Source organism: Somniosus microcephalus, chromosome 2, assembly GCF_052327205.1.
Source record: "Somniosus microcephalus isolate GS21.2 chromosome 2, FLI_Smic_1.0, whole genome shotgun sequence".
Taxonomy (NCBI): Eukaryota; Metazoa; Chordata; class Chondrichthyes; order Squaliformes; family Somniosidae; genus Somniosus; species Somniosus microcephalus.
Window position 1 is genome coordinate 347,132,845 of NC_140988.1, and position 27,882 is coordinate 347,160,726.

General features: G+C 44.9%; 1 protein-coding gene across 1 annotated transcript in view; it reads right to left on the reverse strand.

Annotated features, from left to right (window-relative positions):
• polr1a (RNA polymerase I subunit A) overlaps window positions 1-27,882 on the reverse strand; it is a 184,159-nt gene that overhangs the window by 85,665 nt on the left and 70,612 nt on the right. The window contains exons 21-27 of the mRNA XM_085975489.1: window positions 24,683-24,765; window positions 18,035-18,200; window positions 16,830-17,051; window positions 14,615-14,829; window positions 5,789-5,956; window positions 4,769-4,904; window positions 1,913-2,070 (exon numbers count right to left, since the gene is read on the reverse strand). Of these exons, the coding sequence (XP_085831615.1) occupies window positions 1,913-2,070; window positions 4,769-4,904; window positions 5,789-5,956; window positions 14,615-14,829; window positions 16,830-17,051; window positions 18,035-18,200; window positions 24,683-24,765 (1,148 nt within the window). The remainder of the gene's footprint in view (window positions 1-1,912; window positions 2,071-4,768; window positions 4,905-5,788; window positions 5,957-14,614; window positions 14,830-16,829; window positions 17,052-18,034; window positions 18,201-24,682; window positions 24,766-27,882) is intronic.

Sequence of the window (27,882 nt, forward strand, 5' to 3'; positions counted from 1 at the left end):
GAACCTTCTAGCAGTTGAGCTCGGAACCTGTTAGCAGTTGAGCTCGGAACCTGCTAGCAGTTGAGCTCGGAATCTTCTAGCAGTTTCCAGAGAGGCTTTCAAGCAGACCAGACCTATTTGCATTGTATCCTACAGTTTCCTGTACAGCTTCGTTTGTTCATTAAATTTTATTGTTTTTGATTTTCTGAGTCGATCTCAATTCTTCGGCTAGGAACCCCAGTTCCTACACTGGCATGGATTGAAAATTGGTTAACAGACAGGAAGCAGAGAGTAGGAATAAATGAGTCTTTTTCGAGGAGGCAGGCGGTGACTAGTGGGGTACCGCAGGGATCAGTGCTTGGGACCTAGTTATTCACAATATATATCAATGATTTGGATGAGGGAATCAAATGTAATATTTCCAAGTTTGCTGATGACACGAAACTAGGTGGGATTGTGAGCTGTGAGGAGGATGCAAAGAGGCTTCAAGGTGATTTAGACAAGTTGAGTGAGTGAGCAAATACATGGTAGATGCAGTATAACGTGGATAAATGTGAAATTATCCACTTTGGTAGGAAAACCGGTAGGAAAAACAGAAAGGCAGAGTATTATTTAAATGGTGACAGATTGGGAAATGTTGATGTACAAAGGGACTGGGTGTCCTTGTACATCAGTCACTGAAAGCAAACATGCAGGTGCAGCAAGCAGTTAAGAAGGCAAATGGTATGTTGGCCTTCATTGCAAGAGGATTTGAGTAGAGGAGCAAGGATGTCTTACTACAGTTATACAGGGCCTTGGTGGGACCACACCTGGAGTACTGTGTGCAGCTTTGGTCTCCTTACTTAAGAAAGGATATACTTGCCATAGAGGGAGTGCAGCGAAGGTTCACCAGACTGATTCCTGGGATGGCAAGACTGTGGTAGGAGGAGAGATTGGGTCGACTAAGCCTGTATTCACTAGAGTTTAGAAGAATGAGAGGGGATCTCATTGAAATGTATAAAACTCCGACAGGGCTAGAGAGACTGGATGCAGGGAGGATGTTTCCCCTGTTTGGGGGGTCGAGAACGAGGGGTCACAGTCTCAGCATACGGGGTAGGACATTTAGGACTGAGATGAGGAGAAATTTCTTCACCCAGAGGGTGGTGAACCTGTGGAATTCTCTACCACAGAAGGCTGTGGAGGCCAAGTCACTGAACATATTTAAGAAGGAGATAGATAGATTTCTAGATACAAAAGGCATCCAGGGGTATGGGGAGAGAGCGGGAATATGGTATTGAGATAGAGGATCAGCCATGATCATATTGAATGGCAGAGCAGGCTCGAAGAGCTGAATGGCCTACTCCTGCTCCTATTTTTCTATGTTTCTAGGACTTAGAAAGTGGGATATACAAGGCAACTATGCGTCACTAATCATAGACTTTACCCCGAATTGATTAATAAAACATGTTTTGGCGGCTGAAACGGTCTAGCCTTAGGACGCACAGATATTAAATAAACAAAGTAACTACTGAATTGTGGAGTTTTCAATTGAACATTGAACAGCTGGACTTCAGTACAGTAACTCCCTTTAAACCAAATTGTCTACAAACATAATATACATTAATACATCTTTACAGGGAAATTAGATTAGTGTAGATAACTTTGATGCAGAGCCAGCATCAGAATAGAGGGTAGTGGAAATCTGGAAGTCTTTTCTCCAAAAGGCTGCTGAATGCTGCTTCAGGACCGAGATGGGTAGATTTTTTGTTAGGTAAGGGTATTAAGTTATCTGGATCAAAGGCAGATGAATAGAGTGGAGACAGAGATCGGCCATGATCTGATTGAATGGCGCAAAAGGCTTGAGGGGGTGAATGGCCTACTCCTGTTCCTATGGTACAACATGAATAATGGCCGCCTCCCATACTGTAAATTTTACGACTGTATAAACTGTTACCTGGTTTCCATGTAGTGCAATAAATCATCTGGTGTCAAACATTTCTCTTGTCGATACAGTTTGTAATCCAGAAAATAAAACTTTAATTGGTAAATTCTGAACTTCTCCAGCTTGCTTTGAACCTGGAAAGAATCCTTCACCTCAATTTTCTGTAAAACCTGAAATTTATTTTCAAAAAAAAAATTCAATTCCGCGTTAAAAGAAATAACTAGCAAAATGTAAAGTAACACATTCGAATTTCTACAATATGCAGCTTTAAAATTCTATTGCAAGCACTAAAATTGTTTGATTTGTCCTTGAATGTAGCAAATGCAGCACTGCAGGGAATGGCTATAATTAAGCAGAGAGAGAGAGAGAGAAAAATCAGATAAAGGCCAGAGCTTGGTAGAGAGATCACAGGATACAATGGGTGTAGATTGCACAGATCAGAAAAGATCTGTATTTCCTACAAACTCAGCAGTGCAATAGAAGTAGAATTTGTGGTTTAAGCGTTTGTGAGAACACGCAATCAGTGGGCAACAATAGAGGTATTGTTTTGTCTTTTTTGATTTCATAACTCATGGAGGGGGATATGGAAGGGTTCCACCCAAACACTTGCAACTCCTACTGCTCCGTTAAATTTTGGTGATTTAATTATTAAGACTAAATGTCCCATTTGTGTTTCTACTTTGGGGAGAAGGTGGTTTTTCTTTTAACTTTGCTGTGTACGTTCACATAGACATTTTTATGAAGCCATTGTACATTTTGGTCTCGTGGTATTTGCGTCAGCAGCTTGTTAAATGCTTCTTGGTGCGTTTATCCTGGGAGGACTGTTGAAGGTTTGAAGTCATTTTCCTGCTCTTTGTCCGAGCTAGAATTTGGCACCCTACCAAAACTACAATACCTTAATGGCCTAAAACTTATACCACTTGACAAGAGGATTAGACAGAGCAATGCTGCAGGATAGTGTCAGATAACAAACACACAAGAAGCAGCTTCTACAGGAAACTCTCGATATACCGGCACCTAAATAACCGGAAATCTCTGTTAACCGGCAAAATTCAGGAGTAGGTTCGGGTAAGTTTTACTTCATATTAGTGGCCGTGTAACTGGGGTTCCTGCACCTGTTGCTATGCAACAGTGATGCCTGGATCTGTGGCCGGGGTTCCTGCACCTGTTGCCATGCAACAGGGACACCTGGATCCGTGGCCGTGTACGGGGCTCTCGCACCTTTTACTATACCTCTCTGTAATCCAGACTTTTTGATAAACCGGCACCACGCCAGTCCCGGATAAAAAGAGTTTCCTGTATTTTGAAAGCCCCTATAATGGAGAGGAAAAAAAAATCACCTCCCTCCTCATCAGCTTTTATCTGGTCCCCTGGATTAATATTCTTGTCAGAGTATATATCCCAACATTCTTACAACTTCCAGTCTATCCACTGCCATTACATTTGATTGCTGCCCCACAAGGGAGCTCATTTCTATAATGAATGCTCTGACTGGGACTATAGACGCCTTGGGCTATAATCTTAGCAGTCGCTCTTGTCCAGTAAATGCCACCTGCTGCTGCTTGAAAGGATCCAGTGTAATAGAAATTCAAGGCTGTGGTCACATTGCTTCTGGCAGAGCCATCCCCGTCATAGAACGAGCCTGAATGTGTTGAATCAGGGATATGGTATATTTCCACAACTGCCTCACTAGTGGATACGAGGAAAGGGCAGGCGTATCGGGATGAATCACCTCCATTCTGTGCTCTCATTTTTGATTGTACTCATAAATGTGTAGGTGGCAAAAGCAGATCTCCTCAGAAATGTCTAGATAGGTCTGCACACATCGTCAGTTGGGTTAATGCATGTGCAGCAAAAGCCACCTCCCTCCCATGCCTCAGATCCTCTCTTCCCTGCTCCAAAACCACCAAGTAACAAGGTATAAACAACCAGATGCCCACCTGCAAAATTTTAGTTGTGGCAACTTGTATTGCGGCTGCCAACAAGCCAGAGATGGAAAATATGGGCCGCAAATAAATACAAAAAAAACTAGGTCATAAACAACTCGGGCAACAAATACAATTAACATAATACAAACAAACTGAGGGAACAAGTACAGCATGCAAAACAAAGTTCTGCAGACAATAAGTCACTGCACTCCCCTTTAAAGATGCAATTTCCAAACAGGTTTAGGCGACCTTCAATGCAGTTCCTGTTTTAAATGGGTGCTCAATGACTAGTGAAGTCCTGATGCTGAACAAGGGAAATGGCAGCAACAGGTAAATAATATAATTTCTGAAGCCTTAATGAGGGCATCACACTTAAAAAAGTGCAATTGCACTTTGCTCTTAAAGCATAGCCTGCCCACAGAATGGCAGTGTGTGACGAGAATCTGGCCTAATGCCTGCTCACCCGAATATACGATCCCCACCCTCATTCAGCCCACAGTACACACCCGACCACCAATGTTCCCTCTAAATTGTCTTTGTTGTGCGCGGCCTACAACATTATCAGTACAATCAAAAATGAGAGCACACATGGAGGTCATTCATCCTGACACGCCTGCCCTTTCCTCGTATCCACTAGTGAGGCAGTTGTGGAAATATACCATATCCCTGATTCAACACATTCAGGCACGTTCTATGACGGGGACCAATCCCACTGAAATCCCGTGCGTGCAGAGAAATTTTAAGTGGACAAGCTTGTGAGCAGCCTGCGTGGTCACACACGTGCACAGCTTCAAGGGAACTTTGCCGACCACATAATCAGCCCCAGTATTTAATATTAATATTTAGTGCATCACCTATAACATGAAAAATACAATCAGTCTATAAAATAAATCTCAAAGTTTTATCTTTTTCACCTTTTTCCATGAAGAAATATGCCTACCTCTGCCAAGCACACCCTCGTGAGCTGCTTTTTCAGCTTTTTAACCCTCTTCAATGCTTTCTTTGTGTTCAACACAGGAATGCTCATCATTGGAGTTTTAATGTTAGCGCTTGCCACCATTAGAATTTCACGTAACCTTTTCAAAAAGAAAAACTATACAGATTACATTTCACAAGTCATGCACTACCGTGTTGTTACTTGGTTTATTTTGTGTACTGGTACCAATACATTAACAGGAGATAGAAAAAAAACACTAGACTGTCCCGAGGAGCGGTGGTTTGAGGGCAGACAGGAGTATAATCAGCCGGGCACTTTGTTAGAGTAGAGAACATTTACTCTGCATCCGACCATACTGTACCTGAGTGGAGAGCACGTGATGCTTTTTTTTTTTAATTATTTGTTCCTGGAATGTCTGCGTCGCTGGCAAGGCCAGCATTTATTGCCCTTGATAGCTACTGATGCCAATACAGGATGTCCAAAATGCAGTGTTCCATCCCTCAACATGGATGCCCTGCCCTTATTCAGTGTCTGCTGTGGCTCAGTGGGTAGCAGATTCGCCTCCGAGTCAGAAGGTCGTGGGTTCAAGTCCCACTCCAGAGGCTCGAGCACAAGAATCTAGACTGACGCTCCAGTGTAATACTGAGATAGTGCTGCACTGTCAGAGGTGCCATCTTTCGGATGAAAGGTTAAAGCGAGACCCCGTCTACCCTCTCAGGTAGATGTAAAAGATCCTATGGCACTATTCAAAGAAGAGCAGGAGAGTTCTCCCCAGTGTCCTGGCCAACATTTATCCCTCAACCAACATCACTGAATCAGATAATCTTACTGTGCACATAATAGCTGCCATGTTTCCTACATTACAACAGTGATTACACTTCAAAAAAATATTTTATTGAATATAAAATGCTTCGGGATGTCTTGAGGTTGTGAAAGGCGCTATATAAATTCAAGATTTTCTTTCTTACACCTTGATGGATACAAAATTCACAATAAAACAAAGGTGGGTCAATTCTCTCTTACCTGGGGATACCCAGAGTGACGTTCATTTCTCCTCTGCCAGCAAAATGGAACGTGTTCAATGTCATCTGTGTCGATGGCTCTCCAATACTTTGCGCTGCAAGGAGCCCAACGGCCTCTCCTGGCTCACACAGCGATCGCTGCCACTTGAGACTCAGCAGCTCCTTTAAACTAAGGAAGGGACGGTTCAGTCAAGTTTTCAACTGACTATACGCCAGATTTTTCCTCATCCTGCGCTTGGGACTATTGGGTCAGCGGGAAGGAACAAATATAGGAAAATCGGGCAGGAAGAAGGGCGCGGTCCGAACTGAGCCCCTCACAATTGTCCCCGTATTCACTGTGTGCAATAGGCCCAAGCACAGAACAGGAAAATCCAGCCCTATAAGTTTTATCTGATATGAGCGCAGAGCGGGATTAAACGGAGTGGACTTGAACAGAGTGCTTTGGTTGGGAATTTGGAAAGAGTGGGAATTTGGAAAAGAGATGGAAGGAGTTGCTGCTTTTTGCCTACACTACTTGTAGTGCTTTGTGTTACAGGTAGATATTTAATTTCAGTACCCTTAACTTAATCTAGGTCAAGTAAGTTAGTCAAGAAACTACACTGTAAACTAAGTTACCTAATTACAAATTTAATTAAATGTAATTAAATAAAACAAGGTCATATAGGGATGGCAGTGCAAGCGATGTACCACAACTGCAGCATGTGGGAGTTTGTGGAGAGCATTGTGATCCCAGACAACCACGTTTGCAGTACGTGCCTGCATCTTGAAGAACTTCAGCTCAGAGGTGCAGACACTGCAGGGCATCAGGGATGGGGAGAGTTACCTGGACACTTTGATCCAGGAGGCAGTCACACCCCTTAGGTTAGGGAGTGGTACAGGTCTGGTTAGCGGTCAGGGACAGGAGGGTGTGACTGCAACTCAGGCAGGTAAGGGGACCCCAGGTGCAGTGCTGGAGGAGCCTCAGCCTTTGCCCTTGTCCAACAGGTATGAGGTTCTTGCTGCCTGTGCGGATGAGGGAAAAGCCTGTAGGATGGATGAGCAGGCTGACCATGGCACCATGGTGCAGGAGGCCATTCAGGTTGGGGGGGGGGGGGTGAAAGGGAATGTAGTTGTGGTAGGGGACAGTATAGTCAGGGGGATAGATACTGTTCTCTGCAGCCACGACCGAGAGTTCCAAAGGTTGTGTTGCCTGCCAGGGTTAAAGACATCTCCTCGCGGCTGGAGAAGAACTTGGAGTGGGAGGGGGAGGATCCAGTTGTCGTGGTCCACGTAGGAACCAACAACATAGGTAGAACTAGGAATGAGGTTCTGCTGAGGGAGTTTGAGGAGCTAGGATCCAAATTAAAAAGCAGAACCTCAAAGGTAATAATCACTGGATTGTTACCTGAGCCATGTGCAAATTGACATAGGGACAAACAGATTAGAGGTTTAAATGCGTGGCTCAAAGTGTGGTGTCGGAGGAAGGGTTTTCGGTTCATGGGGCACTGGCACCAGTACTAGGGAAAGAGGGAGCTGTTCCGTTGTGACGGGCTCCACTTAAACCAGGTTAGGAGCAATGTCCTGGCGAATCGAATAACTAGGGCTGTAGACAGGGCTTTAAACTAATGAAGCGGGGCAGGAGGATTCAGGAAAGAGTAAATTTAAAAGCCGCGAGAGAAATGTCAAGGCTCTAGAGCAGAGTAGAGTTTTGGGTAAAAATAAGCAGAGTGGGTCAGGAAGGGACAGAGAGAGTAACAAACGTAATAAGGCATCAGTGACTAAGGTGACATCAGGGAAAAAGAGAAATAAGTCAAAGCTAAAGGCACTATATCTGAATGCGCGAAGCATTCACAGCAAAATAGATGAATTAATAGCGCAGAGATATTAACAGGTTTGCTCTAATAGCCATTACGGAGACGTGGTGGCAAAGTGGCCAAGGTTGGGATCTAAATATTCCAGGATACATAACTTTTAGAAGGGATAGGCAAAATGGAAAAGGAGGAGGGGTAGCCCTGATAATAAAGGATGGGATAAAGACAGTAGAGAGAAAGGATCTTAGCTCTGAAAATCAAGAAGTAGAATCAGTTTGGGTGGAGCTAAGAAACAGCAAGGGGCAGAAAGCATTGCTGAGAATAGTTTACAGACCCCCAAACAGTAGTTGCAATGTAGTGCAGAGTATAAATTAAGAAATTAGAGGCGCATGTAACAAGGGTAGTACAGTAATTATGGGGGACTTTAATTTACATATAGACTGGGCAAACCACATTTGCAGTAATAGTGTGGAGGACGAATTCATGGAATGTATGCAAGATAATTTTCTCGATCAGTATGTTGAGGAATCAACTAGGGAACAGGCTATTTTAGATCTAGTATTATGCAATGCGAAAAGGTCAATTAATAACCTTGTAGTAAAGGGGCCTTTAGGGAAGAGTGACCATAATATGATAGAATTTTATATTGAGTTTGAAAGTGACTTAGTTAAATCCAAAACAAGGGTCTTAAATCTAAACAGCAAACTACGTAGGTACAGGAAACTTTTTTTTAACCGGCACGGACGGGACCGATGTGGTGCCGGTTCATCAAAAATTCCGGATAACCGAACGCTATAGTAAAAGATAGGGAGAGCTGACAGCTCCGTATAAAGCAACAAACCCTGTTGCTTAGCAACAACTGTAGAACAATGGCCTCAAGTTTCAAGCGTCTCTGTAGCTTAGCAACAGCTGCAGCCACACCCTTGCACAGCACAGATGGAAGAAGGCAAAAAAATATGAAGTAAAACCTACTCCTGAATTTTGCCGGTTAACCGAGATTTCCGGTTATTTAGGTGCCGGTAAATCGAAAGTTTCCTGTATGAGGGGCGAGTTGGCTAAGGTAGATTGGGAAACTACATTAAAAGGTATGACAGTGGACGAGCAATGGTTAGCATTTACAGAATTAATACATAATTTACAACAAATATACATTCCTTTAACGTTAAAGATAGTATTAGATCAATGGAAGAGGCTTATAATGCTGCCAAAAAGAGTAGTAAGCCTGAGGATTGGGAGGAAATTGATAAAGAAACGGAAAATAGAATGAGAGTAAACTAGCGAGAGACATAAAAACAGACTGTAAAAGCTTCTATAGGTATGTAAAAAGGAAAAGATTAGCGAAAGTAAATGTGGGTCCCTTACAGGCTGACACAGGAGAAATTATAATGGGGAATAAGGAAATAGCAGAGAAATTAAACAAATATTTTGTGTCTGTCTTCACGGAAGAAGATGCAAAACACTTCTCAGAAATAGTGGACAACCAAGGGTCCAGCGAGAATGAGGAAGTGAAAGATATTAGTATTAGTAAAAAAGTAGTACTGGAGAAATTAATGGGACTGAAAGCCGATAAATCCCCTGGACCTGATGGCCTACATCCTAGGGTTTTGAAACAGTTGGCTATAGAGATAGTGGATGCATTGGTTGTAATTTTCCAAAATTCCATAGATTTTAGAACGGTTCCTGCGGATTGGATGGTAGCAAATGTAACCCCACTATTTAAGAAAGGAGGGAAGAGAGAAAACAGGGAACTACAGACCAGTTAGCCTGACATCAATAGTAGGGAAAATGCTAGAATCTATTATTAAGGATGTGGTAACAGAGCATTTAGAAAATAATAATAGGATTGGGCAGAGTCAACACGGATTTAGGAAAGAAAAATCATGTTTGACAAATCTGTTAGAGATTTTTGAGGTTGTAACTAGCAGAATAGATAAGGGGGAACCAGTGGATGTGGTGTATTTGGATTTTCAGAAGGCATTCGATAACGTGCCACACAAGAGGTTATTAAATAAAATTAGGGCTCATGGGATTGGGGATAGTATACTAGCATGGATTGCGGATTGGTTAACGGACAGAAAACAGAGAATAGGAATAAACAGGTCATTTTCGGGTTGGCAGGCTGTAACTAGTAGGGTACAGCAAGGATCGGTGCTTCGGCCTCAGCTATTCACAATCTACATCAATGATTTGGATGAGAGGACCAAATGTAATATATCCAAGTTTACTGATGGTGCAAAGCTGGGTGGGAATGTAAGTTGTGAGGAGGATGCAAGGAGGTTTCAAAGGGATATAGACAAGCTAAGTGAGTGGGCAAGAATATAGCAAATGGAATACAATGTGGAGAAATGTGGTTATCCACTTTGGTAGGAAAAATAGAAAAGCAGAGTATTTTTTTAAATGGTGAGAGATTGGGAAATGTTGGTGTTCAGAGGGACCCGAGTGTCCTTGTACATGAATCACTGAAAGTTAACATGCAGGTACAGCAAGCAATTAGGAAAGCAAATGGTATGTTGGCCTTTATTACAAGAGGATTTGAGTATAAGAGTAAAGACGTCTTACTGCAATTATATAGGGCACTGTTGAGACCACACCTGGAGTATTGTGTACAGTTTTGGGGGGAAAAATTTGGTTGGTTAGCGATTCCTGGGGTGCTAGGAACTTAGGGCTAAAAATTGAGTAGCGCCCCAATTGAGGCGCTAACTTCGCCGGGGCGCTGAAAAATGAGCGCCCCGCGCCGGAAATTGAGTGGTTGTGCCCCAAGAGGGAAGTGGGGCGCTACTGGAAGCGCCCCCCCTCCCTCTTGGGGTGCTGTAAGTGAATATCGTGGCACTACGTGCCGCAGCGCCACACACTGCGGCACGTCGCGCCGCGGTATTGCAGGCCTTCCTCCCCTTCTTAAAGGGGAGGGGCCTTGTGCAGCACGACCTGGGGCCCAGCTGGGCCCCCGGGGATCGGGAGTGCAGGCAAAAGAGCCCGGCACCCAAGAGAAGTGCCGGGATCTTGGAACGCAGCCGGCACTCCGTGGGGGGATGGGGGGGGGGGGTTCGGGAGGCCGGAGACGGGAGCGCAGGCAGGTGGCCAACAACAATGGCCGCCCCGCACCTCGCCTTTAAATTGCGCCTCCCCGGTCGCAGGTACGCCCCCCTGACCCTGTCGGACATAGCGTCCGGCGGTAAATCAGGGGGCGCTCCCGAAGATCGTGGCCGGGGCGTGAGCGGGGCGCTGCGCACACCAATGACGTCATCGCTAGCGCCGCAGGGCGCAAACGGTTAGCGCCACCGCTATCCTCCCGCTGAATTTTGCAGGAGGCGTGGGCAGTGCCACGCCCGGGCGCTAGTTGGTTTGCGCCCCACTTAGCGCCCTCTTAAGGCGATTTTAGCGCCACTCGCGAAATTGACCAGTCGTTTTGCGGCGGTGCTAAACACGACCGCCACAATCTGCTTAGCCTGCGTCAGTCAAGCGTGCAACGCCCCGGTAGCACCCCAGACCGGATATTGAGTCGCGCCCCCTGCCTTTGCGCCTGCCGCTAGGAACGACCGGTAGCGGGGAACGTTTTCAAGTCGGGAGGGGGCTGGGGGAGCGGTATTTAAAGGCGGGCGCTTCCTGCCTTTTCTTGTCGGAAAAATTTTGGGTTTTAACGCTGTCCTAAGGAGTTTTGGCCCTCAGCACTACTTTTAAGGTTCCTAAGCGCCGAGCTCTTTCCCTGAACCTATCCATTAGTGCTTCCAACACAATTGCTTTTGAGGTCTCTCCAGGCCGAGATTCAAGGCTGCAATGAGCAGGGAGTGGCTGGCCAGCAAGATGGCCCCTCCCCTTTAAGAACTGGATGGCGCCAGTCTGTCTGGCTTCCATGGTAATTAGCATCGCCTGAGCTTCGGTAGCGCTCTGAGGTAGTCTCGCTCCCTGACGTTTGTGCCTTAAGAGAGGTGTGTAGAGCCTTATTTAGTGCTCAAATCACCTCCAGGGGTGATAGAGGCGAATTTTGCAGTCGGAGGCGATAATTAGCGCAGGGCGCTAAACTTTACCCCCGGCTGATATTAGCGCCCCAAAATGGGCGATACCCAATTTTTTCCCCTTGGTCTCCTTACCTAAGGAAGGATATACTTGCCATAGAGGGAGTGCAACAAAGGTTCGCCAGACTGGTTCCTGGGATGGGGGGATTGTTCTATGAGGACAGATTGAGTAGGAGACAGCCAATTTCAGAATGTTTTGATCGCTGCGCTTCACAACTCTGCTAACAGCAGAACCAGGTTGCACTAGCAGTGACTGTGGATTCGGCTACCAGTGAAACCAGACTATGCCATCAGTAAAAGCGGACTGTTCTATCAATGAAACTGGACTGCGCTAGCAGTACATGCAATCTCCACTACCAATAAAACCTAAGTGCACTACCGATAAAAATGGGCTATGTGAGCAGTCACTGAAATAGCTGCGAATTGTGAATAAGCAGCTGAGTTCTGTGCTAGCGATGACAGCAAGTGACCACAGGCTAGATACCAACAACTGCTGATTGCGCTACCAGCATCCGTAAAGGACCACGGACTGTGCCAACAGTGACCTCAAGCGACTGAAGAAATAACGAGTGCAAATGACTATGATCTTTGCTAACAGTATCTATGGACCACAGGAGCAGGATGTGTGTGAATCCATAGACTTCTCAGCAACCACCAGGACTTCTGAATCAGCAGGAGTTCAGAATTCCTTGCAAACACTGATTAAAAAGGTTTAGGTTATCACAATGCGTACAAGTTAAATAATCATCATCAGAGGGAATTTTTTTTTAAAAGCCCCAGAATTCAGACCGTCAGCGCCTAACCGCTGACGGCACATAATTAATTTTTATGGAAACTATTACTTTTTAAAGCTTTCAGCAGTGAAGAAAGCAACAGTGCAACGCAGATTAGAGAGTCCCTGCTTTTTCACCCACTGTGTAATTTTGCAACAAAGCCTGACATAATGACAGATTCCTTGCCAAATCTTCTCTGCGTCCCTCTCAATTACTCATCCTGATAATGCATAAGAACATAAGAAATAGGAGCAGGAGTAGGCCATTCGGCCCTTCGAGCCTGCTCCGCCATTCAATGAGATCATGGCTGATCTTCTGCCTCAACTCCATTCACCGGCCCTATCGCCATATCCCTTGATGCCCTTACTAGTCAGAAATCTATCGACTTCTGTTTTGAACATACCCAATGACTGAGCCTCCACAGCCCTCTGGGGTAGAGAATTCCAAAGATTCACCACCCTCTCTGTGAAGAAATTTCTTCTCATCTCAGTCCTGAATGGCCTACCCTTTATCTTGAGGCTGTGGCCCCTGGGTCTAGACTCCCCTGCCAAGGGAAACATTCTCCCAGCATCCACCCTATCAAGCCCTGTAATAATTTTGTATGCTTCAATGAGATCCCCTCTCATTCTTCTGAATTCAAGAGAGTACATGCCTAGTTTACTCAAACTCTTCTCATACGACAGTCCCGCCATCCCAGGAATCAATCTCGTGAACCTTCGTTGCACTCCCTCTATGGCAAGTATATCCTTCCTTAGGTAAGGAGACTAAAATTGTACACAATATTCCAGGTGTGGTCTCACCAAGGCCCTAAATACAGTAAACTCTCGTTTAAACAGCACCTAATTATCCGGAATTCTCTAATAACCGGCAAATTTCAGGAGTAGGTTCAGGAACCCAAAGGTAAGTTTTACTGTATATTTGTGGCTGCGTAACCGAGGTTCTTGTACCTTTTGCCGTGTAACCATGGCTCCTGCATCTCTGGTTGTGTAACCGGGTCCCCTGTACCTGTGGCCGTGTAACCAGGGCTCCTGCACTTGTAGCCATGTAACCGTAGCTCCTGTACCTGTGCCCGTGTAACCGGGGCTCCAGCACTTGTGGCCATGTAACCGGGGCTCCAGCACTTGTGGCCGTGTAACCGGGGCTCCAGCACTTGTGGCCGTGTAACCGGGGCTCCAGCACTTGTGGCCGTGTAACCGGGGCTCCAGCACTTGTGGCCGTGTAACCGGGGCTCCAGCACTTGTGGCCGTGTAACCGGGGCTCCAGCACTTGTGGCCGTGTAACCGGGGCTCCAGCACTTGTGGCCGTGTAACCGGGGCTCCAGCACTTGTGGCCGTGTAACCGGGGCTCCAGCACTTGTGGCCGTGTAACCGGGGCTCCAGCACTTGTGGCCGTGTAACCGGGGCTCCAGCACTTGTGGCCGTGTAACCGGGGCTCCAGCACTTGTGGCCGTGTAACCGGGGCTCCTTTACCTGTGGCCGTGTAACCCGGGCTCCAGCACTTGTGGCCGTGTAACCGGGGCTCCTTTACCTGTGGCCGTGTAACAGGGACTCCTGCATCTGTGGCTGTGTAACCGGAGCTCCTGTACCCGTGGCTGTGTAACCGGGGCTCCTTTACCTGTGGCCATGTAAACAGGGACTCCTGGATCTGTGGCCGTGTAACTGGGGCTCCAGTGCCTATGGCTGTGTTACAGGGGCTCCTACACCTGTGGCCGTGTAACTGGGGTTCCTGTACCTGTGGCTGTATAACGGGGCTCTTGTACCAGCACCAACCCGGTCCCGTAGGTGCCGGATACGAAAGAGTTTACTGTAATTGGAGTAAGACTTCTTTACTCCTGTACTCAAATCCTCTTGTAACAAAGGCCAGCATACCATTTGCCTTCCTAATGGCTTGCTGCACCTGCACATTCACTTTCAGTGACTCATGTACAAGGACACCCAGGTCCCTTTGAGCATATGCTTCTGTGCTTGACCCAAGGTAACCTGAATGCTGAGGGCCTGGCCAACATGAAAGGGCACTACAATAAAACCATTCATTAAGCAAATTAATTATAACGATTATAATTAGTACTCAATTTTTTTAAATTAATTTCCCTTCAGATTGGTAACTAGCTCTTGTCCATTGGGGAGTTTATTTCTAAATGCCATTTTCCACCCCCCTCCCCAGATACTAGTGTAACATTTTGCCTTCCTTGTACTTTTTGAGAGAAAAGCTTAAAAAAACAAATACATCAGGTAAGGGACTTGATAAATACCAATCCGGTGGTAGCTCCGACTTGCTGTAGCTGCTGGTTCCTATGCCCTCCTGCTCAGTGAAGTATTTATCCACAATATCACTAAAGTTTTCCGAAACTGAGCCAAAATATATATCCGGACGATAAACTGAAAAGCAAGGGTCGGGACAGTGAGTAGCCTTCTTCAAATATTTAGATTTGTTCTTTTCATCCAGCGACGCCCAAATCTCCAGTAACTGTGGATAACACAAAAAAAAATCCATTTTAGTGTGGTACAATGGGTTAAAACATTCCTGGACTCAGTGCAGCAGTTACTGTGTCCACAATCCCCGTCTCTGTAACCTCCTCCAGCCCTACAACCCTCCAAGAACTCTGTGTTCCTCCAACTCTGGCATTCTGTGTATCCCCCACTTCCTTCACCCACCATCAGCAACCGTGCCTTCAGCTGCCTAGGCCCTAAGCTCTGGAATTCCCTCCCTAAACCTCTCCGCCTCTCCCTCCTCCTTTAAAGCCCTCCTTAAAAACTACCTCTTTGACCAAGGTTTTAGCTACCCGTCCTAATATCTCCTTTGGTTCGGTGTCAATTTTTGTCTGATTCTGCTCCTGTGAAGCACCTTGGGACATTTTACTACATTAAAGGTGCTACATAAATACAAGTTGTTGTTGTGTTCACAATTTTAAAAAGACTTGACCATGTAAGTAGTGAAAAATTATTTCCATTGATAACAAAATGGGCCATATATTTAGAATTTGTACTGCAAGTATAAAGGATTCTTTCACATATGGGGTATTAGGATATGCGATGCATTACCACAAGTGGCTACTGAAGCTGCATCAGTCTTGACTTTTAGATAGAAAAAGAAAATATTGACGTGTATGAGGAAGGTGCAGGAAAGTGAGATTAGAGTGGATAGCTCCAATGTAAAATTAGCACAAACAGGGCTATTTCTGTGCTGAAATTTCTCTGATTCTTTGAATGCTGCCCTTTCACCTCTGTCCTCGACTCAAATCCAACCCAAAAAGTGCTAATACAAAAGCAAAATACTGCGGATGCTGGAAATCTGAAATAAAAAAAAAACCAGAAAATGCTGGAAATACTCAGCAGGTCAGGCAGCATCTGTGGAGAGAGAAACAGAGTTAACATTTCAGGTCGATGACCCTTTGTCAGAACTGGGAAAAGTTAGAGATGGAACAGGTCTTATGCAAGTGCAGGGACAGGGAAAGGGTGGGAGGGGAGGAAAGAACAAAAGGTCTGTGATAGGGTGGAAGACAGGAGAGATTAAATGACAAAAGGTATGATGGTACAAAGCAAAAGGAGATGGTAATGGGACAAGTAAAGAAACAAAAGAGGAGTCTAGAAGAGGTGTAAATGGCAACTGAGTTGCTGAAAGGCAACAGAACTTGAGTGGGTACTTCCTGCTGCAGTGCAGATGATAGCTGATCTGATAGCCCATAATACTTTATCATTGCGATAGCAAAAATACTTTATTATTGCATTGGTTTGTCTTTTCATGCAAATAATAAGATTATGGAGATTAACTGACATCTACATACGCACTAGAATGTGCTCATAAAATAAAAACAGGACATGCTGGAAATACTCAGCAGGTCGATAGTACAAAGTTGCTTTGTACCATCATCCCTTTTGTCATTTAATCTCTCCTGCCTTCCATCCTATCACAGACCTTCCCTTTTGTTCTTTCCTTCCCCTCCCCCCTCTCTCGGCCCCTACACTTGCTTAAAAACCTGTTCCATCTCCAACTTTTTCCAGTTCTGACGAAGGGTCATCGACCTGAAACGTTAACTCGGTTTCTCTCTCCACAGATGCTGCCCGACCTGCTGAGTATTTCCAGCAATTTTCTGTTTTTATTCCAAAAAGTGACAAGATGAGAGCGCTCTCATTCTGTCAAGAGTCCTGCATGGAATGTGTTCGGGGAGTGTCAAAAAAGTTTCAAGTCAAAGTTTATAGCTCAAAGCTGCGCTCTCTCGCATAAACCGAGGAGCTCATTCAAATGGGCCATGACTCAAGTTGGGCTAATCTCCGCGCCCAAATTTCCCAGCGTTCACTGCCTCGCATGAACCTCTGGGGTCAACGGGTGGGGGGATGGTAGGGGGGAAAAGCCCGTGATAGAATAATCATACACTGACTCTGGGTAGAGTAGGCTTGACGGAACAGGAAGCCTCTTCTTGCCCTTTCTATAGTAAAATGAACTCCTTATTCATATCGCACACTCACTTGCTGGGTTGCAGGGTCTCTGGTATTTATCATCTCTCCTTCTGGGTTCATCTCCTTGATCTTACCGAACTTCTTCTGTGAATACAGCAGGAATGCGCCGAGACGAGGGAAGGGAGCTGGGTGCTTTGCCTTCCATTTCTTGATTGCTTTATGGCACTTGGTTGCAGCTTCTGAATCCATTTTACTTAACACCTCTTCCAAGTGCTTCGACTTTCTGATGACCTAACAAATGCAACAAATACAGTTGCATCAAATTTGCTTAATCGATCGATGTTTAACTTCCAATCCTATTTCTTCCACCCCGACCCAGTTTTCTCCCTTCAGCTCTTGAAGGTGCAACTCACACCGCAGGAGGGCTCCACAGATAACCAGCAGACTCCAGTACCTTTCCCTGGGTAGCCACTCTTTGTATGGGAGTCTCGATTGTAAGTGCTAGCAGGCTATTTCATCATGAGGGATATCACAGCTGAGCATAAGCCTGTTCCACTGAAATTTCAAAACTGAGATCGATAGATTTTTGGTGGGCAAGGGCATTAAGGGTTACGGAACCAAGGCGGGTAGACGGAGTTAAGGTACAGATCAGCCATGATCTAATTGAATGGTGGAATAGGCTCGAGCGGCTGAATGGCCTACTCCTGTTCCGATGTCCTCGCCCAACTTCTCTACACACACAGCCACTCTCAAGCAAGCATCACAAATACCAATCAGGAGTAAGGACCTTTCCATTTTCTTTTTTCCCCTGCCCAACTCGGGTATGCAAAGCTCACTGCAATAGCCCCTCTACATCAGCTCACTCCGCACAGGCCAGCAAACAAACCCGGGGCCTCACTGGGCAGTGTGGGTACAGGCTGGATGGACCAGAGGGACTTTTCCTGTCCGTCATTGCTCGTATGACTCGGTACCTCTCGGAGCAATGTCTTTACCCACTATAGCCCGTGGAGAGTTCTGCTTTGACTTCTAATCAGCCTTTGTACAGGATGGCAATGAACTAAAACTACCGCATGAACACTTGCACTGAATTCCTCTGCCTACTGCTTAAACCATTTAAAATAAACACCTCGGTTAACGTTAGAGAGAGAGGAATTTGGAACAAGCACGTTAACGGTTCGCCCACAGTAATTCCCATCCTTTTGTCCAGCAAATTTTTGTCTGCTTTTGTCTAAGTAAATCTTTCAATAATTCAAACAAGTTGAAAGACAACTCACCTCATAGTTATCAGCAATAAAGGGAAACTGCTCTGGGTGCAGGAACTGGGTCTTTGGAATATCCAAACCGTCCTCGCCATACAGAAACTGTACAACACTGCCATCGCTGTCTCGTACAGTCAGGTCATACTGTACCACCAGCCCTTCCAAATGTTTTATAATGCATCTAAGGTAAAATTCAAATAGAGTCAATAGTTTAATTTTATTTCGCCTTTAATTATTCTTTTGATATTTTTTTTTCGTTATCCGTGTCAGCCGTGGCTCAGTTGGAAGCACTTTGAGTCGGAAAGTTGTGGGTTCAAGTCCCACTCCAGAGACTAGAGCACAAAATCTAGGCTGACACTTCAGTGCAGTAATAAGGGGGAACCTTATTGTGATATATATTAAACGATATCAGGAAGGTAAACCCAGAATATTATTTCATGATAAGCCAGCTTGGTAGGACCAGAGGACATACATTCAACTTAGTGAAAAGTAAATTTAAAACAAATATATCCAAGAAAAAATTAGTTGATGAACCTTGGTTTCCATATGTGTATCTTTTTGTTAAATATTAGGAAGACAGAAGCCATCACCATTGATCCCCGCCACAAACACCGTACCCTCGCCACCGATTCAGTCCCATTTGTCCCAAATTGAGCTTCCAACCCCATATCCTCTCTAATACAAAGACCGCCTACTTGCACCTCTGTAACTGCTCGTCTCCGCCCCTGCCCCGCTCCAGCTTATTTGCTGTCGAAACCCTCATCCCTGCCTTTGTCATCTCCGCACTTGACTATTCCAATGCTCTCCTGGCCAGCTTCCCAACTTCCACCCTCCACAAACTTCAGCTCATCCAAAACTCTGCTGATTATATCCCAACACGCACCAAGTCCTGTTCACCCTGTACTCACTGACCCACAATGACTCTCGTCCCAAAGCTCCAATTTAAAATTCTCATCCTCGTGTGGCAATCCCTTCATAGCCTCGCCTCTCCCAATCTCTGTAAACTTCTCCAACACCTCCCCCGCCCCGCCTCCCCCAACTCTCCGAGAACTCTGCCTTCCTCCAACTCTGGCCTCTTGTGCATCCCCCACTTCCTTCGCCTCACCACTTGCAGCCGTGGCTTCAGCCGGCTAGACCTTGAGCTCTGAAATTCCCTCCCTATACCTCTCCTCCTCCCTCACATGCCGAGTTTTCTGTCACCCCTTGTAATATGTGCTTTGACATAAGAACTGCACAGCTCAGCACCTCAAGTTTTAAGAACACTCAAGTTCCAAGTAAGTTTGATCGGTTCTGGGCTGTGCCAGGCCACAGGACAGAACTTTACTTTACAGGCCAACATTCCATTTCCCCAACCTGCTTCACTTGAGTTGTATCACAGCCACTTAATAATGAGAGTCACCTATAATATCACAGAGAAATCTACAAAACAGACTAAGAGGGAATACAAGAAGGTCTAAGACAGGTTTACAGTGCATGTGTGTAAATGCACGAAGCGTGGTAAATAAGGTTGGTGAGCTGCAGGCGCAAATAGCCACATGGTAATGTGATGTTGTGGCGATAATGGAGACATGGATCAAAAAAGGGCAGGATTGGGTCTTAAATATTCCTGGATATAAGGCGTTGTTGAGATACCGCGGCAAACGTGGGAGTCGAGACCAGAGTTGATGGAACACAACTGCTTTAATTTACATCATGGCAAAACAAGTGCTTAAAAAGCCCGCGCAACCACTTAAATACTCCCCAGACAGGAAGTGCTCCCGGCAGCCTGTCCCTGCGGGAAACAAGTTGCTGGAGAAAAGGGCCCACGGCTGGGGGCGGCTGCTGCCGGCAGTGCGCCTGCGTAAACTGTCCGTGCCGCCGTGAGCGGATTATGTCCAATGGTGGCGTGTCGCCACAGTGTTCAGGAAAGATAGGGAAGGAAAGAAAGGAGGTGGGGTGGCAATTATTGGTTAAGGTGAATGTTACAGTGCTGCAGAGAGAGCATGTCCTGGAGGGGTCAATCTATGTGGCTAGAATTAAGAAATAATAAAGGTGCCATTACACTACTAGGTGTATTCTATATGCCCCCAACTAGTGGGAAAGATATAGAGGAGCGAATTTGCAGGGAAATTACAGAAAGGTGCAAGAACTATAGAGTAGTAACAATGGGGCACTTCAATTATCCTAATAAAGACTGGGATAATAGTGTAAAGTGCAGAGAGGGGGAAGAATTTCTGAAGTGTGTTCAGGAGAACTTTTTTGATCAGTACATTTCCAGCCCAACGAGGAAGGAGGCATTCCTGGATCTGGTTCTGAGGAATGAGGTGAGTCAAGTGGAGCAAGTGTCAGTAGGGGAACATTTAGGGAACAGTGATCATAGTATCATAAGGTTTAGATTAACTATGGAAAAGGACAGGGAGCAATCTAGAGTAAAAATACTTAATTAGAGGAAGGCAAATTTCAATGGGTTGAGAACGGATCGGCCCCGGGTAAACTGGAATCAAAGATTGGCAGGCAGCACGGTGGCATAGTGGTTAGCACTGTTGCCTCACAGCGCCAGGGACCCGGGTTCGAATCCGGCCTCAGGTGACTGTCTGTGTGGAGTTTGCACATTCTCCCCGTGTTTGCGTGGGTTTCCTCCGGGTGTTCCGGCTTCCTCCCACAGTCCAAAGATGTGCGGGTTAGGTTGATTGGCTATGATAAATTGACCCTTAGTGTTAGGGGGATTAAATATGTGGGGTTACGGGGATAGGGTGGGATATGTGTCGAATGGGCCGAAATGGCCTCTATCTGCACTGTGGGGTTTCTGTGATTCTGTGTGATTGTGAAAGCTGCAATTGATCAATGGGCTGCCTTTAAAGAGGAAATAGTTCGGGTACAGTCGAGGTACAGTCCCATGAGGGGGAAAGGTAGCGCAACTAAAGCCAGAGCTCCCTGGATGACAAGAGAGAGTGAGTAAGATGAAGTAGAAAAAGAGCACGTATGACAGATGTCAGGTTGGGAATACAAGTGAGAATTAGGCTGAATATAGAAAATTAAGAGGGGAAGTGAAAAAGAAAATAAGAGGGGAAAAGAGAAAGTATGAGAATAGATTGGCAGCTAACATAAAAGGGAATAAATAACAAGCGGGTAGTAAGAGGAGGGGTGGGGCCGATTAGGGACCAAAAAGGAGACCTACACATGGAGGCAGAGGGTATGGGTGAAGTACTAAATGAGTACTTTGCATCTGTCTTCACCAAGGAAGAAGATACTGCCAAAGTCATAGTGAAAAAGGAGGTACTTGAGATAGTGGATGAGATAAAAATTGATAAAGAGGAGGTACTAGAAAGGCTGGCTGTACTTAAAGTAGATAAGTCACCAGGACCGGATGGGATGCATGCTTGGATGCTAAGGGATATTGAGGGTGGAAATTACGGAGGTACTGGCCATAATTTGCAATCCTCCTTGGATACGGGGGTGGTGCCAGAGGACTGGAGAATTGCAAATGTTACACCCTTGTTCAAAAAAGGGTGTAAGGATAAACCCAGCAACTACAGCCCAGACAGTTTAATCTCGGTAGTGGGGAAACTTTTAGAAACGATAATCAGGGACAAAGTTAACAGTCACTTAGACAAGTGTGGATTAATTAAGGAAAGAAAGCCAGCACGGATTTGTTAAAGGCAAATCGTGTTTAACTAACTTGATCGAGTTTTTTGATAAGGTAACAAGAGAGGGTTGATGAGGGCAATGCAGTTGACATGGTGTATATGGAATTCCAAAAGGCGTTTGATAAAGTGCCACATAATAGGCTTGCCAGCAAGGTTGAAGTCCATGGAATAAAAGGGACAGTGGCAGCATGGATATGAAATTGGCTAAGTGACAGGAAACAGAGAGTAGTGGTGAACTTGTTCATCTCAGTTTGGCATAAAAATAAAACAAAAAAGGTGACTCAACCGTGGCTAACAGGGGAAATTAGGAATAGCATAAGATCCAAGGAGAGGACATATAAACTGGCCAGAAAAAGCAGTAAACCTGAGGATTGGGAGCAGTTTAGGATTCAACAAAGGAGGACAAAGGGATTAATTAAGGGGAAAATAGAATATGAGAGTAAGCTAGCAGGGAACATAAAAACTGACTGTAAAAGCTTTTATAGATATGTGAAGAGAAAAAGATTGGTGAAGTCAAGCGTAGGTCCCTTGCAGTCAGAATCAGGGGAATTTATAATGGGGAACAAAGAAATGGCAGACCAATTAAATATATATTTTGGTTCTGTCTTCACAAAGGAGGACACAAATAACCTCCCAGAGATGTCGGGGAACATAGGGTCTGATGAGAGGGAGGAACTGAATGAAATCAGTATTTGTAGGGAAATGGTGTTAGGGAAATTGACGGGATTGAAGGCCGATAAATCCCCAGGGCCTGATAATCTACATCCTAGGATACTTAAGGAAGTGGCCCTAGAAATAGTAGGTGCATTGCTGATCATCTTCCAACATTCGATGGAATCTGGACAGTACCCATGGATTGGAGGGTAGCTAATGTTACCCCACTATTCAAAAAAGGTGGTAGGGAGAAAACGGGGAATTACAGACCGGTAAGCCTGACATTGGTAGTGGGGAAAATGCTAGAGTCCATTATAAAAGATGTAATAGCAGAGCACTTGGAAAACAGTGACAGGATCGGACAAAGTCAACATGGATTTACAAAAGGTAAACCGTGCTTGATTAATCTACTGGAATTTTTTGAGGACGTAACTGGTAAAATAGATAAGGGAGAACCATGTGATATATTTGGACTTTCAAAAGGCTTTCGATAAGGTCCCGCATAAGAGATTAGCGTGTAAAGTTAAGGCATATGGGATTGGGGGCAAGGTATGGACTTGGATAGAAAACTGGTTGGCAGACAGAAAGCAAAGAGCTGGAATAAACGGGTCTTTTTCCGAGTGGCAGGCAGTGACTAGTGGGGCACCGCAGGGATCAGTCCTTGGACCCCAGCTATTCACAATATATATTAATGATGATCTAGACAAGGGAACTAGATGTAATATCTCCAAATTTGCAGACGACACAAAGCTGGGTGGGCGTGTGTGCTGTGAGGAGGATGCCGAGAAACTCCAGGATGATTTGGACAGGTTGGGTGATTGGGCAGAAGCATGGCAGATGCAATATAACGTGGACAAATGTGAGGTTATCCACTTTGGTGGCAAAAACAGGAAGGCAGATTATTATCTGAATGGCAATAGATTGGGAGAAGGGGAAGTGCAACGAGACCTGGGTGTCCTTGTGCACCAGTCGCTGAAGGTAAGCATGCAGATGCAGCAGGCGGTTAAGAAGGCAAATGGTATGTTGGCCTTCGTAGCGAGAGGGTTTGAGTACAGGAACAAGGATGTCTTGCTGCAGTTGTACAGGGCCTTGGTGAGACCGCATCTTGAGTATTGTGTGCAGTTTTGGTCACCTTATCTGAGGAAGGATGTTCTTGCCATGGAAGGAGTTCAGCGAAGATTCACCAGGCTGATACTGGGATGGCAGGAATGACGTATGAGGAGAGATTGGGTCGATTGGGCTTGTACTCGCTGGAGTTTAGAAGAATGAGAGGGGACCTCATTGAAACTTATAAAATTCTGACAGGACTGGACAGACTAGATGCAGGAAGGATGTTCCCGATGGTTGGGGAGTCCAGAACCAGGGGTCACAGTCTAAGGATAAGGGGTAGGCCATTTAGGACAGAAATGAGGAGGAATTTCTTCACCCAGAGAGTGGTGAACCTGTGGAATTCTCTACCACAGAAGGCAGTAGAGGCCAATTCATTAAATATATTGAAGAAGGAATTGGATATATTTCTTAAGGCTAAAGGGATCAAGGGGTATGGGGAGAAAGCAGGGACTGGGTACTGAATTTGGATGATCAGCCATGATCGCATTGAATGGCGGAGCAGGCTCGAGGGGCCGAATGGCCTACTCCTGCTCCTATCTTCTATGTTTCTATGAACGGTTGTTTTTCGGACTGGAGGAAGGTTTTCCCCAGGGGTTGGCACTTGGACCACTGCTTTTCTTGATATATATTAATGACTTGGACTTGGGATTTACGAGAATGATTCCAGGAATGAGGGACTTCAGTTACGTGGATAGACTAGAGAAGCTGGGGTTGTTCTACTTAGAGCAGAGAAGGTTGAGAGGAGATTTGATAGAGGTATTCAAAATCATGAGGGGTCTAGACAGAGTAGAGAGAGAAACTGTTCCCATTGGCGGAAGGGTCGAGAACCAGAGGACACAGATTCAAGGTGATTGGCAAAAGAACCAAAGGCAACATGAGGGAAAAAAATTTTACACAGCGAGTAGTTAGGATCTGGAATGCACTACCTGAAAGGATGGTGGAGGCAGACTCAATCGTGGCTTTCAAAAGGGAATTGGATAAGTACCTGAAAGAAAAAAATTTGCAGGGCTACGGGTAAAGGGCAGGGGAGTGGGACTAGCTGAAGTGCTCTTGCAGAGAGCCGGCACGGGCTCGATGGGCTGAATGGCCTCCTTCTGCGCTGTAACCATTCTATGATTCTAACTGCACTCTCTGTTACCCACCCTTACACTAACTGACTGGCTTAATACTGTTGTTGGGGGAGGGAGAACAAAAGGATAAAGGCTTTTTTTTTTTTTTAAAAGGACAAAAGTAAAAATAATTTTTTGCATTTAAAGCTTAAATAGTTTCTTACCTTTGGAGATACCCAGAACGACTAGTCTTTACAGCCGTGTCCACCAAACCTTCTCTGCCAGCCATACAGTGAAAGAAAAACTCCTGGAGTACAAGAAAGCAACATTTGGAAATGAAGGCCTTTCATATTTTCATGATTTCAAACAACTTGCACTGAGATAGCACTTTGAACTCAGAGACAAAGGGCATTTTTGTCAGAAACCAAGTCACAGAGATTCTGCCAACTATTTGTAGTAAGTCTCCAGCTATTTTATAAAACTTTGCAAAAACAAAATTCTCTAGCTACTTCTTGAATTCAGCCTCTCGCTCTCCTTCCCTCCCTATTAGAAACATAGAAAAATAGGAGCAGCAGTAGGCCATTCGGCCCTTCGAGCCTGCTCTGCCATTCAATATGATCATGGCTGATCCTCCATCTCAATACCATATTCCCGCTCTCTCCCCATACCCCTTGATGTCTTTTGTGTCTAGAAATCTATCTATCTCCTTCTTAAATATATTCAGTGACTTGGCTTCCACAGCCTTCTGTGGTAGAGAATTCCACAGGTTCACCACCCTCTGAGTGAAGAAATTTCTCCTCATCTCAGTCCTAAATGTCCTACCCCATATCCTGAGACCGTGACCCCTCGTTCTAGAACCCCTAGCCAGGGGAAACAACCTCCCTGCATCCAGTCTGTCTAGCCCGGTTAGAATTTTATACGTTTCAATGAGATCCCCTCTCATTCTTCTAAACTCTAGTGAATACAGGCCCAGTCGACCCAGTCTCTCCTCATACCACAGTCCTGCTATCCCAGGAATCAGTCTGGTGAACCTTCGCTGCACTCCCTCTATGGCAAGTATATCCTTTCTTAGCTAAAGAGACCAAAACTGCACACAGTACTCCAGGTGTGGTCTCACCAAGGCCCTGTATAACTGTAGTAAGACATCCTTGCTCCTGCACTCAAATCCTCTTGCAATGAAGGCCAACATACCATTTGCCTTCCTAACTGCTTGCTGCACCTGCATGTTTGCTTTTGGTGACTGGTATACAAGGACACCCAGGTCCCTTTGTACATCAACATTTCCCAATCTGTCACCATTTAAATAATCCTTTCTGTTTTTCCTACCGAAGTGAATAACTTCACATTTATCCACGTTATATTGCATCTGCCATGTATTTGCCCACTCACTCAACTTGTCTAAATCGCCTTGAAGCCTCGTTGCATCCTCCTCACAACTCACAATCCCACCTAGTTTTGTGTCATCAGCAAACTTGGAAATATTACATTTGGTTCCCTCATCCAAATCATGGATATAGATCATGAAATAGCTGGGGCCCAAGCACCGATCCCTGCGATACCCCACTAGTCACCGCCTGCCACCCCGAAAAAGACCCATTTATTCCTACTCTGTTTCCTGACTGTTAACCAATTTTCAATCCATGCCAGTATTTTACCCCCAATCCCATGTGCTTTAATTTGCACACTAACCTCTTATGTGGGACTTTATCAAAGGCCTTCTGAAAATCCAAATACACCACATCCACTGGTTCTCCCTTATCTATTCTGCCAGTTACATCCTCAAAAAACTCCAGTAGGTTTGTCAAACACGATTTCCCTTTCATAAATCCATGTTGACTTTGTCTAATCCCGTTGATATTTTCTAAGTGTCCTGTTATCATATCCTTTATAATAGACTAGCATTTTCCCTACTGCTGATGTTAGGCTAACCGGTCTGTAGTTCCCTGTTTTCTCTCTCCCTCCTTTTTTAAATAGTGGGGTTACATTTGCCACCCTCCAATCTGAAGGAACTGTTCCAAAATTCTATAGATTATGGAAGATGACTACCAGTGCATCCACTATTTCCATGGCTACCTCTTTTAGCACTCTGGGATGCAGATTATCAGGCCCTGGGGATTTATCCGCTTTCAGTCCCATTCATTTCTCCAGCACTATTTTTTTTACTAATACTAATTTCCTTTAATTCCTCCTTCTCACTAGACCCTTGGTTCCCTAGCATTTCTGGGAAGTTATTTGTGTCCTCTTCCGTGAAGACAGAACCAAAGTATTTGTTTAATTGCTTAGCCATTTCCTTGTTCCATTATAAATTCTCTTGTTTCTGACTGTAAGGGACCTACATTTGTCTACACTAATCTTTTTCTTTTTACATACTTGTAGAAGCTTTTACAATCCGCTTTTACGTTCCTTGCAAGTTTACTCTCATACTCTATTTTTCCCCTCTAAATCAATCTCTTGGTCCTTTTTTGCTGAACTCTAAACTGCTCCCAATCCTCAGGCTGGCTACTTTTACTGGCAACTTTATATGACTCCTCTTTCAATCTAATACCATCCTTAATTTCTTTTGTTAGGCATGGTTGGGCCACTTTTCCTTTTGTGTTTTTGCACCAGAAAGGGGTGTATAACTGTTGCAATTCATACATTCGTTCCTTAAATGTTAGCCATTGCCTATCCACCGTTATGCTTTTAAATGAAGCTCCCCAATCTATCATCGTCAACTCACTCCTCATACCATCGTAGTTTCCTTTGTTTAGATTTAGGACCCTAGTTTTGGATTGGACTTCTTCACTTTCCATCTTAATGAAGAATTCTATCATGTTATTGTCACTCTTCCCTAAAGGACCCCGCACAACAAGATTATTAATTAACCCCTTCTCATTGCACAATACCCAATCTAGGATAGCCTGTTCCCTAGTTGGCTCCTCAACATACCTGTCTAAAAAAACATCTCGTACACACTCCAGGAATTCATCCTCCACAGTATTATTGCTAATTTGGTTTGGCCAATCTATAGGTAGATTAAAGTCACCTATGATTACAGTAATACCCTTGTTACATGCATCTCTAATTTCCTGTTTGATGCCATCCCCTACATTACCACTACTGTTTGGAGGCCTATAGACAACTCCCACCAATGTTTTCTGCCCCATGGTGTTTCTTAGCTCCACCCAGACTGATTCTATATCTTGATTTTCTGAGCCAATATCCTTTCTCACTATTGCTCTGATTTCATCCTTTACTAACAAGGCCACCCCACCTCCTTTTCCTTTTTGCCCGTCCTTCCTAAATATCAAATATCCTTGGATATTCAGCTCCCAGCCTTGGTCACCCTGCAGCCATGTCTCTGTAATCGCAATTATATCGTATCCGTTTACATCTATTTGTGCTGTTAATTCGTCTACCTTATTACGAATGCTTTGTGCATTCA